This window comes from Notamacropus eugenii, chromosome 1 (assembly GCF_028372415.1).
Source record: "Notamacropus eugenii isolate mMacEug1 chromosome 1, mMacEug1.pri_v2, whole genome shotgun sequence".
NCBI classification, from domain to species: Eukaryota; Metazoa; Chordata; class Mammalia; order Diprotodontia; family Macropodidae; genus Notamacropus; species Notamacropus eugenii.
Genome location: NC_092872.1, coordinates 75,202,121 through 75,214,553, shown reverse-complemented (window position 1 = coordinate 75,214,553; position 12,433 = coordinate 75,202,121). Strand labels below are relative to the sequence as shown.

The window sequence follows — 12,433 nt, the reverse complement described above, 5'->3', positions numbered from 1 at the left end:
TTGATTCGTATGGGTAAAAATTTTTCGTTATGCTCTTCAGAAATCAGTGGAATGGTGTGAAAAAAATAATTCTATTTCCCTAGGCCTCTCCTCAGCACCTCCCTTCCTACTCAGAGCTCAGAACATGTTTTTACATTCAACTTTCACCCTGAGGCTTTCCTATTATTACCATTCACTCGATTACCTGACCCACCATTTCAACCGGGCTTCCAGACTTGCCTCAGTTAACATTTCACTCCCTATTCCGTGGGGAGCCATCTTTTCTCTGGATTTCTTGTCCCTTCATGTTTACCCTGGAATCCCACTCTCCACTCCCATCATAATCAAGTCAGCTGTGCCTTTACTCCAAAAAGGGATGTGTCACTTTCCCCAGTGATACCTCTTACTATCACTGGCACACTTCTTGAAAGAAAATAGTAATGATATATAGGCACAAGTCTTTTGTGTTGTCTCTAAACAACCCCTCTCCCCAATCTCTCCCCTTTCTAATCTCTAAACAATTTTATCAATGCTTTTTACACTGTTCTCCCTATCTTACAGTCACCAAGAATTAAAGAACATGTTGATTTAATTTGGATACTTCCTGAATTTTTTGTAGAATTTCTCTACCTTTCATCCCCTGCAAGGGAAATCAGGCGTAAACTGTAATTGCTCTCATATAGGCCCTTTCAGCAAATGCTCATCACGAGTATTGTAATAGGAGATAAGCAAATAGCCCATGAAAATCTTCCTTGTTATCTTTGGACTAACTCAACTTATTTAAGTGGCTTTCCAAGAAAAACCTGTGAATTCTCCTTCCATTTAGCTGCAACTTTTTTTTTGGTCCTCTGGTTTCATTTAATAATAGTAGTAGCTAACAGTTACATAGCACTCTAAGGTATACAACGTACTTTACATATGTTGTTTCACTGATTCTCACAAACAACTCTTGTCACTATGGGCTGCTATCACCCCCATTTTACAAATGAGGAAACTGAGGCCAACAGAACAGCTGACTTGTCCAGGATCACATAATATCTGAGGCACGATTTTTGACTTCAAGTCTAACACCTCCCTGCCTTTGAATAAGAATGTCACAGTTGATATGATCATTTCCTCCAGCGGTATGTGAAATCTCACATTTCAAGTACCAATAACTATTATTATTTACAGCAAAAAAGTTATCGCACTTTACTACTATCACTGCTAAAGCCAAATAGGCCATATAAAATCAAGGATTACTTTTATTTCTTCATCGATTGTCATAGCCAAGAAATTCATCAGCAAGTGGCCAGCCTACTGACTGATTAATCTTACTAAGACACATGTACATGTCTGTATTCTCTACTCATAATTCTCCAATGACTTCCCATTGCCCATATAATAAAGTCTAGAATTCCTCAGTCTGAATACTATAATCCTGCCCCCTAAACATACTAACTATTTCTACCTTGGCACCTAGCTTTTCCTCATTAGTCAGGATACCCTTTTGGGAAAGGTAGAAATACATAAACCAGATGATAAGAAAGTTTAAGTAGATTCAGAACCAAGGAGGTAAACATCCTAATTTTTTACTACTCTCCTCCATGATGAACCTTCATAAACTAGACCAGAGGTGTCAAAGACAGTCCTTCCAAATGTGGCCCAAACCAGATTAAATTGAGAAATATTTAACAAAATAAAAATATAGTAGAACAAATAGATAGCATTACAATATGGTTTTCTGAATCACTATGCAATCCCAGGGATCCTTAAGTATAGTTGAGTAGCCCCATTTCTAGAGTCTGACACAACTGAGCTAGACTTTTGTCAGGGGAAAATAGCTAATGAAAGGGCCTAAAAAACATGCCCCGGGAGACTCGGATGAGACAACTACCATAACTTGCCTCCTTTGGATGCCTGCCACAGAACTGGCCTATATTCTTTTCAGATCATATATAATAGCTTTTATCATTAGAAGACATTTTATGTCACTACTTACCTCTCATCATGTGTCTCTCTTTTCTGTTTGGATCACTTACAATTCTGATTCTTTATACATCATTGCTTTTACTGATTCATCTCTATTTGACATCACCAGGACAATATTAGTGTTCAAAATGGAGGGTTTTGTATCACGGAAAAGTTGGCTCATTTAAAGCACTTTTGAAAGCTAATCCAACCCTCTTCTTCCTTCTATACAATCCTGGAAATGACTGAGTTTTTTTCAGCTTCCATACCTGTCCAAATAAAGGTACTAGGAACCAACAAAACAGCCTCTCCATCCAACTGTATTATAAACTAGGCAATTTGCCAGCACAGAGCCTGGCACATAATACATAATTAACAAATGTTTGTTGATTTAATTGCTTGATATCTGGGTTCTTATAACCTCCTTGTTGTGACACTTTAACATAATATTCTCAAATAATTAGCGATAATCAATATTACTGTCTTTACTTTTATCCTGTTTTCCACTTTTAAAATGGGTTTAAATTGGAGCAGTTGTAACTAACCATAGTACCCTTTTCTCTTTTTCTCCTTTCTTCTGCTTCCAGTGTTCATTGTGTCCTTTTTTCTAAGACCTGATAATTTGACTGCAAGCAGATAGCCAGTTAAGAAATTACTTCCATGAGAATGAGGAATCATTGCCCGTCTGATAAGATATATGCAGCCAAGACTTTCCGATTCTCTTTAGAATGTGTGCCAATGCTATTTCTTTGCATCTAGGAACCTTGAAGGTCTCTCTTCCATACAGCTTGTTTTTCTCTTAAATTTATAATAAATTCATCACACTATTTTCAAAGCTTTTCTGCTTATCCATGTTTTCTTTTCATTCTCTTTGTGCATTAAAAAAAATAATTCAATGGCTTTTTTTTTCCTTTTTGGAGTCATTATTGCTAGCTCCACATTCTGTTTTTGGTAATATTTCATGTTTTCTTTTGTTTTTCAGTCTTTTTGATTTATTCCAATATTTCTCATCCCATGGAGCCATAGATTTTTGTCTCTTCTTTTTGGGGAATCCTCTTACTTGGGTAAAGCTTACTATTTAATGTTCTAAGCAGCTTATTCTCCTAGTTCTTCCTTCCTCCCTTGTGCGGGCTCACTTTATTCTCTTCCTCTTTTCCTCCCCTTAATTTCTTCTAGATATTCATCAGTTCTTTGTAGAATATCTTTGTCTTTGCAGCTGTTAGCCTCTTCTAGGTTGGATTTTGGGTGTGTCTGAAATTATAACAATTCCTTATAGTAGACATTATCTTTTCCTATTTACTCAACTCTAGCCATTTTTAAGATAAAGCACTGAGCCAGGGCCAGGATCTATCCTTGCAGTATTTTTAAGTAGGATAGTTAGCCCTCCTACATCCTGACCTGGACCTCTTCGGTCCTGTTAAGACCTCCATCTCCGAGGATCTATCTCTACTAAAAGTGCTGGAAAGTTTTAGGCCATTTTGGATCTTTGAGACTTAGATCACTGGATCTGTAGGATCCTCTATGGTATCTCAGGGCAGAGTGCAGACCTTGGAGCCCCTGGATCTGTAGTGTCCTGGTCTGAACACTATCATAACTCAGACTGGTTGCTCTTCTGCTCCTCGCTTCTTTGAAGGTCCGTACTGTAGATCCGAAACCACTCTAGGACTTTTTTGTGGGAGCCCTCTGCTCTTACTGCTTCCAGATAGAACCTTTCAAGACATATAAGGATATATATATATACATATATACTTGTCTTTGGTCTGTCTCAGTTTGTCTTCCCTGGTGCTGGTTTTACCTGGATCCCAATTCCATGAACTTTGATCTTCTTTTGGGTAGTTCTGGTATGAATGAACTAACCTACAGTTCTTTCTTTTTGGATTTCTTGATCATTATTCAGTTTTGTTTTGTTTTTTACTGGAGTGGGTATGGGGGAGCTAAGCTATCTTACTCCGGTCAAGTACCCATTTGGGGCAGCAGTTCCTAACTCTTTAAACTCCTGACTTACAGTTATGAGACTTCTGAAGAGCCTGTGGATTCTTTTATTTCTTAATCTTAAACCATATTTTTCAGCACATTTTCCCACAGTCCTCCCCTATGCCCATGTTCATATGGGTCTGTGGTTATATCCCCATATTACATTTCCTGTGGAGGATCTTGTCAAATCTTCATAGAATTTTTATACTCAGTCTTCTTTAGTAGATTTTGGCACAATTATCTTCCTGCATTTTTGTATGTGGTTAATTGGATCAATGCAAGGCAAGATGACCTTATTTTTAAAATTCTGCCTATTAATTTCTATTAGAGAGGGGAAAGTGACAAGAACTGTGATTAAATATTGCAATTTCAGAAGAATTTAAACAGCCCCACCAGACCCATTGGTAGGTCATTGTGGTAGTCTAAGAAGGCCACAAAACAATTTGAGAGAAAGATGTAGAAGGACCAATCCAAAGCTGGCAGTGACCTCAAGCCATCTGGTTCAATACCTTTTTCATTTGACAAAAGCTGAGGTCCTTGAGCTGGAGTGACTTTCTCAAGGTCTCATAGGCACTAAGTGCCAGAGGAGGTAGTATTTGAACTCAAGGCCTCTGACTCCATAGGCAGTTTCAACAAAACTGTGGACAGTGGAAAAGTAAGAATGAGAAATTGAGTGGTACACAAGTAGCCTGAAACTAATTCAGGAGCAAAAGGAAAGCTACTAGCTGTCCAAATGGACCACAGATTTATAGCAAGAAAGGGTCACAGAGGTCATTTAGTCCTTCCTCTTTCCCCAACCCCAGTGGTCAAACTTAGAGGTGAGTTTTATGGGATTAGAAGCATGGAGGAGAGTACACATCAGCAAATCATAAATCATAGCTCTATAAAATACTGAATGTATTAAATGTCCAATTAATTAAGTATAAATTAAGAGGTTTTACTGGACAATGAAGGGGTTAAGAAAGTTCCAAATCTACTCCTACCCAACATTTTTTGATAATTCTTCAACTTCCTATTTTACTTTCATCCCTGAAATCCTCTTACTTGGTGAGAGTTCTTGCATATAAAATGTGATCAATCACTCTGCAAATAGTTATTTTTTGCTTAGGGAGAACCTTTTGTTAAATGAGGCTTAAGGGAGTTTAGGATAGAATCCTTGACCTCAAGGGGCTGGGGTTGATGAAGACACCAAGGCATTATTGTAATAGATTTTTACTAATAAATTTTATTTCTTTTCATTAAGAACACTGGGTCAATTCTGACTTTTATTGACTTATCCGTAAAACTTTCCTTATCTGTAAAACAAAGTGATCTGAGTAGATAACCTCCGAGGTCCCTTGTTTAGATTTATGATCTTGTTACAGGGTGCAGCCAGATAGAGAGCAGCAATAAATCAGTTGACTTATTGGCAGTGAAGTCAAGTAAGTCAGCCAAGGCTCCCCAACCGCAACCACAACCACACACACAAAAATTGTTTAATGATCTTGGTTGCTTTGTTGTTACTTAGCTCTTTTTCAGTCATATCTGACTGTGACCCCATTTTATGGATGAGGAAACTGAGGCAAACAGGGTTAAGTGACTTGCCTAGGATCACATAGCTAGTAAGTGTCTGAGACCAGATTTGAACTCAGGTTTTCCTCACTCTAGGTCCAGCACTCTATCCACTATGCCTGCCACCCTTTGTATTTCTGGCACCTAGCATAGTGTGTGGCACTCAATAGGCAAATTATAAAAGGTAGCTAGGCTTAGTACATAGTGAGCTGGCCTTAGAGTCAGGAAAAACTGGGTTCAAATCCTGCTTTTAACACAGACAAGCTATAAGAATAGTCAAATGACATCTCTTAACCTCAGTTTTCTCATCTATAAAATGGGGGTTATTATAACACCTACCTCACAGGGTTGTTGTGAGGATCAAATGAGTCTCTCTCTCTCTCTCTCTCTCTCCATATATATATATATATATATATATATACACACACACACGCATGTGTGTGTGTGATTTTATGTATATGTACATAAGATTTTATATATACATATAGTAAGATATATATAAGGTATGTATGTATATACACACACACACACACACACACATATCTAGGGACTAGTCATTGTTATATTATTATAATAATTATATAACATCATTATCTAATTTATTTTAATATTTTATTTAAATATATCATTATTATTATCATTGTATTTTCTCCAAGCAGTTCTTCAAATGGTAGAAATTGCTGATAAATGTTAGTGAAAGAAGTTTCTACAATGGTAGTTCCCTACCCCAACCAATGAAATTGCTGTTTTGGGCAAAAAAAAAAAACTAATAATAGTTGAAGACTATTAGAGCTTAGTGACTAGAGAGCTGGCGTTTGAGTCAGGAAGACCTGAGTTTGCCTCTGGCAAAGACTAACTGTATGATCTTGGACAAGACCCTCAAGCTCCAAGTAACTCTCAGAATATAAGTTTCAGACCAGATGCCAGTCTGCCTTGGTAAAGGTAGTTTCCGCACTGGGAACTCTGAGATTCTAGCTCCCTATTCATTGATCTATCATTTTTCTTTCTTTCTCACCGTTCTACCTACTTCTACCCCAGCCTCATCCTCATGTCCTCCTCAGTGCACCAGCTCCACCCTTGGGTTGCTAGATTTCCTTCCCCAGGTAACCTTTCACGGATCCTGATCATATGTATTGCTTCCCCTTCAGCTACCTTTTATGTGTCCTGTTAGAATATAAGCTCTTTAAGGGCAGGCACTGTCTTCCTTGCTTGAATTTGTGCTTGGCACATAGTTAGGACTTGTAAATACTTTATCCAGCTTTAGCTCTCTGTAATAGTGACTATATAGCATCTTCAGGTTTGCAAGACGCTTTATATACTCAAATCTCATTTTACATACATAAACACATAATTTATAAACATAATCTCATCTGTTCTCCTTCAGTTGAATTGACAAACTGAGGCATAGATGAGTATCATACTGAGCTGAAAACAGACTAGACCCTTTCAGTTATCCAAGTTTCCCAACAGTGACTATTAATAGTGGATAGAGCACTGAGCCTGGAGTCAGGAAGACTTCTCTTAGCAAATTGAATCCAACCTCAGATATTTACTAGCTGTGTGACCTTGGGCAAGTCTCTTAACTTTGTTTGCCCCAGTTTCCTCATCTGTAAAATGAACCAGAGAAGGAAATGGCAAACTATTCTAGTATCTCTGCAAAGAAAATCGCAAATGGGGTCACAAAGAGTCAGAAACAACTGAACAACAATAGTTTATATATCCCCTGGAAATGGAGAGTGGATAGATAAAGATTGGATGGATAAAAAGTCAGATACGACCAAAAAAACAACTCAACAACAACAACAACAAAAAATCCCCAATAATAACTACATTTAGAGGCCTGGATCCGAGGAAATTCAACTTGAAATGACTTTGAAGCTACCTTGAATGTTACAAACGCAAGCAAAAAATTTACCCTGCACATTATGCAATTTATATTTGCTAACCATGAGTATAATCTTAAATAATCAATGATTAAAAGTCTTCTATTTCAGCAATTTCTGAACAACACTTTGTCACTAAATTCTAGATTTTGCCATTCAATAATATGGGGGGGTGGGAATCCATCAGTCATTCTGAATCTCCAGTAGTTGTCAAGGCCAAATCTTCAGGTGTTAAGGTCATAGGAAATTGAAAACTATAGGCTGGGTCCTCTAGGCCATAGGGGCCTGGTCTTCTTTCAGTTGGGGGCACGAAACAAGAATCCTGGGACTTGGTTATGCATTGAGACACACTGTGGGTCTATCGCAGTAACCATCAAAATGAGCGAGATGATAGGAGCTTGCTTATACACACCTAACCTGAGTTTCTTTACTTTATAGAGTAATTAAGTTAACTGTTCTATGGCACAATTAGTGATTGCAATTAGATCCAGTTCTAGCAGGTTAGTTACATGAATGTGCCCATTAGTGCTAACATGTTAAGTGGAAAAGAAAAAGAAAACAAAGAATTTAAGTAGCTGAAAGCCCTAACAGTGCAACCCGAGCTGCACTTAAGAATGTGTGTCGGGGCTGGTCAAGCAGGTAAGTCTATTTTCCTAAAGGGTCATTTTCAGCCATTAACCCATAATCCAAATAGGCAATGATCCCAGTGGGAGTTTACAAGTGGGAAGGAGGGGGCAGCCTCCAGAGAAGAAAATGGGGAGCAACGATTAGAAGTTCATAGTGAGACTGAATTTGTCTCAATTTAAGGAAGAATTTGCTGCGACAAAAAATTATCAAAAGCCAAATACGTTGACAAGTTATTAATAAATGGTAGTTATTCATTAAGTACTTATTATGGGCAAAGTACTGTGCTCCAAAAACAAAATTAGAGGCAGTCAGATCCTGGAGACAGAAAAGTAAATATAAAATACAAAATCACCATGGGAAGGGCGCTCACCATTGGGAGGTAGATGGTACAGGGGAAGGCTAGATTTAGAGGGAGAGGTGTTGGGGTTCAAACACACTGCTCTGCCCCTTGCTGATTATGAACCTCAGCAAGGACTTCATCTCGGGGTCTTAGTTTCTTCATCTGTAAAATGAAGAAGAATTTGAACTAAGTGATCTCTAAGGGTCTTTCCTAGCTCTAAGTCTGTGATCCAATCCACTAAGGATCCAATTCAATTAGAATGAACAACACAACTTGTTGGCTTCAGCTTTCTTACTTGTAAGATTCCTTCCAATTCCAAATCAATGATACTGTAAAGTAGAGAAATCAGAAGAGGTACCCTGTAGGAGGTGACCCTTTATTTGGCTCTTGGAGAAAAGCTAGGGATACTACTAGTTGAAGAAAGATTGTATTCTAGGCAAAGTTCAGTTTTGTTGCTGTTCAGACTCTGTGACCCCATGGACCACAGCACACCAGACCCTTCGATCTTCCACTATCTCTGTCCAAGTTCATGTTTATTTTTTCCATGATACTATCTATCCATCTTATCCTCTGCTATCCCCTTTCCCTTCTGCCTTCCATCTTTCCCAACATGAGAGTCATTTCCAATGAGTCCTATCTTCTCATTATGTGGCCAAAGTATTTAAACCAGCATCAGTCTTTGCCAAAGCAATATGAAATAAATCTGAAAGGGAGGTAGAATCAGATTGCCACAGGCTTTAAACATGAAACAAAGAGTTTTTATGTAATATTTAGGCTTTCTATAATAACACACAGTGTGTTATATAATATTCAGGACAGTAGACCATACTCAGAAGATTTTTTTTAAATATGATCTCTTTTTATTTTTCTTTATCTAAAGTTAAAAGTATGACATGCTACCATCCTTATGCTATGCGTGAAAGTAGTTTCTGATCTTGCCACCAGGTGGCAGAATCAGCCAGTCATCCTGACAACTGAAGAAAGGTAAAGCTGATTCTATAACCTTCCCACTGCATCATTCCTACTGCACTGTACATCTCCATTGTCATACATCACTACTCACACAATAAAACTGTTCATCTAATAGTGTTAACCACAAATGGGGAAGAGAGGTCCTGGAAACTCCCTGCCTTTATTATGTAGATCAGTAGCCCCACTATACCAAATCTCAGAGATTTGTCTGGGGCACAGACAAATGTCCACACAGTACCGCATGTGTACCTGAAATGCATTTATTCTCAGGGGTTCCTGATTCCAAGACCGTTCCTCCAGCCTCTTCCCCATGCTGCCCTCTTATTTGATCTTTACTGTCTTTTTCCCTTCCCCAAATCTGAAGATGCCACTTCAGTTGCTTTTATCAATTCTCTTTAAACTTGTCATCTGATGAGTCATGAATTTTTACAGGCCAGAAGAAATTACAGGTTCTACTAAGTCCTATTAGTCAGGAAAAAATTGTTCTTTTTTTACACTTTTTTTTTCTTTTGAAATCTCTATTTTTCTTATATTAAGGAAGAAGATATCAAGAACCAGAATGGGTCAGGAAGATATTCACTGAGAAATCGTAATGAATGTAATGGGGAAAGGATAAACTCCCAACAGGTAAGGTTTGATTTTTGTTGTTAAGAAAAGGCACTAGCTACAGCAACTACTACTGCTTTCCTAGGTACAAAAGTAATGGGGCACTTCATGATCTGGAGGAGAGGAAATGCAGCTCGATGGCCTTTTGAACTAGTCAAATCTAGGGCCAGTCTCAGAGTTAAGAAGATTTGAATTATAGTCCTACCTCTGACATGTACTGGCTGTGTGGCCCTGGGCAAGTCAGCTTATGTAGTGCCTCAGGCAGCTCTGAAAATAACTTCCCAAGAACTGCACTGGGAGTTTTTCACACTAAATTCACAGATCTGTTAAAAAAAAAAAAGAAAGAAAAGAAAAAACTCAAAATGTATTGGACAAAAGGAGGGAAATAGTTATAGATAATTGTACCAACTTCTAAACTGTAGAAATGCAAGGCAGAATATTAATAGGATCATCATGGATTTAGAGCTAGAAAGACCTTGGAGATCATCTGGTTCAACCCCCTATTTTACAAATATTTTATTTTACATCACTCCCAGAGAGATGCATTTATACATTTAAGAATGTCATAGTCAGAATCTGAACACAGATTTTAACTCCTGCTCTAATACTTTTTTCTATTTTGGTGATGTAGTGTCTCTCATTTTTCTGGTATACACCAGCAAGTCCCTTCTTCTGAGTCCCCCTTCCCAAGGCAAGGAATGTGAGCTTAAGTTACAGAACCTAGAGTCCAAGTGAAATATAGATCTTGTTAGAAAGAATTTCTAAGTATTTGATAGATTGCATAAGCCCCTTGGGATAGGACTGGTAGAGGAGATAATAATAAAACTACATTGCATATAACATAGTGGGCAGCTAGGTGGCAGCATTAGAGTGCTGGGCTTGGAGTAAGGAGGATCTGAGTTTAAATCTGGCCTCACATTTCCTAGCTGTGTGACCCTGGACAAGAAAGCTCCAAATAGGGTCACAGAGTTGGATACCATTGAACAATTTTGATGTAGGGAGGATGCAGTTCAGCTTCACCTTCCCTCAGTATCAGCATCAAAATAAAAACATTCGGGGACTACTAGATGACTCAGTGGATAGAGTACCAGCCCTGGAGTCAGGAAGACCTGAGTTCAAATAGAGCCTCAGACACTTACTAGCTGGGTGACCCTGGGTAAGTCACTTAACCCTGTTTGCCTCAGTTTCCTCATCCATAAAATGAGCTGCAGAAGGAAATGACAAACCACTCTAGTATCTTTGCCAAAACAATCCCCAAAGGGGGTCACAAAGAGTCAGACATGACTGAACAACAACAAAAAGTGGGGATGATCTGACAGGATCTCTAGGAGTCATAAATAGCAGTATATGAAAAGTGCCTCCACAGAAAAAAATAAAAACATTCATTCACTCAACAACCACACTGCAGTATCACAATAGTTACTTCTGAGTAAATAGGGGAGCAAAAAAGATCATTTAAACATTTCCCTTCCTTCACAGAGCTTATGGTCAACCTGTAATGGTATATATAAATATGATAATTACACAATAATCCTAAGGAATTGTTCAAGTATTATTATCCCTATTCTAGTATCTCTATTTCATAATTTTAGAAGCTGAAATTTAGGGAGATGGTGACATATGCATGGTCACACAGCAAGTTAGTGTCCAAACTAGAATTCAAACCGAGCTCTCTTAAGTCAGTCTAACCCAGTGCTCTCCATTCTACTTTGCACACTATTTAATATATACCACATACAATATATATATACATGATGCTATGCTAATCAATCATGATCATCAGTAAACATTTATTGAGCATCTATGTGCCAGGCACTGTGGTAATCATTGGAACATACTGTCCTATACTAAACCATGTGGTATAGTATACTAATTCTACCATGCCCTACTCTAGTACACTAATTATACTGTAGTATACTTATACCATACTAAATCTACTTATTATACTATACTAACTACACTCTACCATAGGAACTCTACTATACTATACCAACTATATATACTATACTAACCATATATACTGTACTAACCATGCTACTATACTATCTACTATAAATCTGCTATACTATGCTAACTATACGCTACTGTACTACCTATACTGTACTGTTATAGTGTCTGAATCTTCAGGATGCCATCTGAGGTTTTCCTGGCAAAGATACCGGAGTGGTTTGCCATTTCCTCCCCCAGCTCATTTTATAGATGAGGAAACTGAGGCAACTACAGGAAGTTTGTGATTTGCCCAGGGTCACACAGCCAGAAAATATCTGAGACCAGATTTGAACTTAGGAAGAGCAATCTTCCCGACCCTAGACCTGTCAGTCCATGCACTGTGCCACTGAGCTACATACCATATATATTTTAGTTATATATGCATATATAGCATATATACTACATAATACCTGTTATACATACATGTATGCTATATATAACACATATATGTACACACATAATACACATATCCTACATATAATACATACAGAATGTAAGCACACCGAAATGGAACTCTGAGGAAGAGATTTTTGTTCCTTGAGTCTGTCACTTTATTTCCTGG

General features: G+C 38.0%; 1 protein-coding gene across 4 annotated transcripts in view; it reads left to right on the top strand.

Moving 5' to 3' along the window:
• Nucleotides 1–12,433, top strand: part of SLC28A3 (solute carrier family 28 member 3) — a 142,362-nt gene that overhangs the window by 65,279 nt on the left and 64,650 nt on the right. For all 4 annotated transcript variants that reach the window (XM_072605876.1, XM_072605866.1, XM_072605855.1 and 1 more), the window contains one exon: nucleotides 9,814–9,903. In XM_072605876.1, the coding sequence (XP_072461977.1) occupies nucleotides 9,814–9,903 (90 nt within the window). The remainder of the gene's footprint in view (nucleotides 1–9,813; nucleotides 9,904–12,433) is intronic.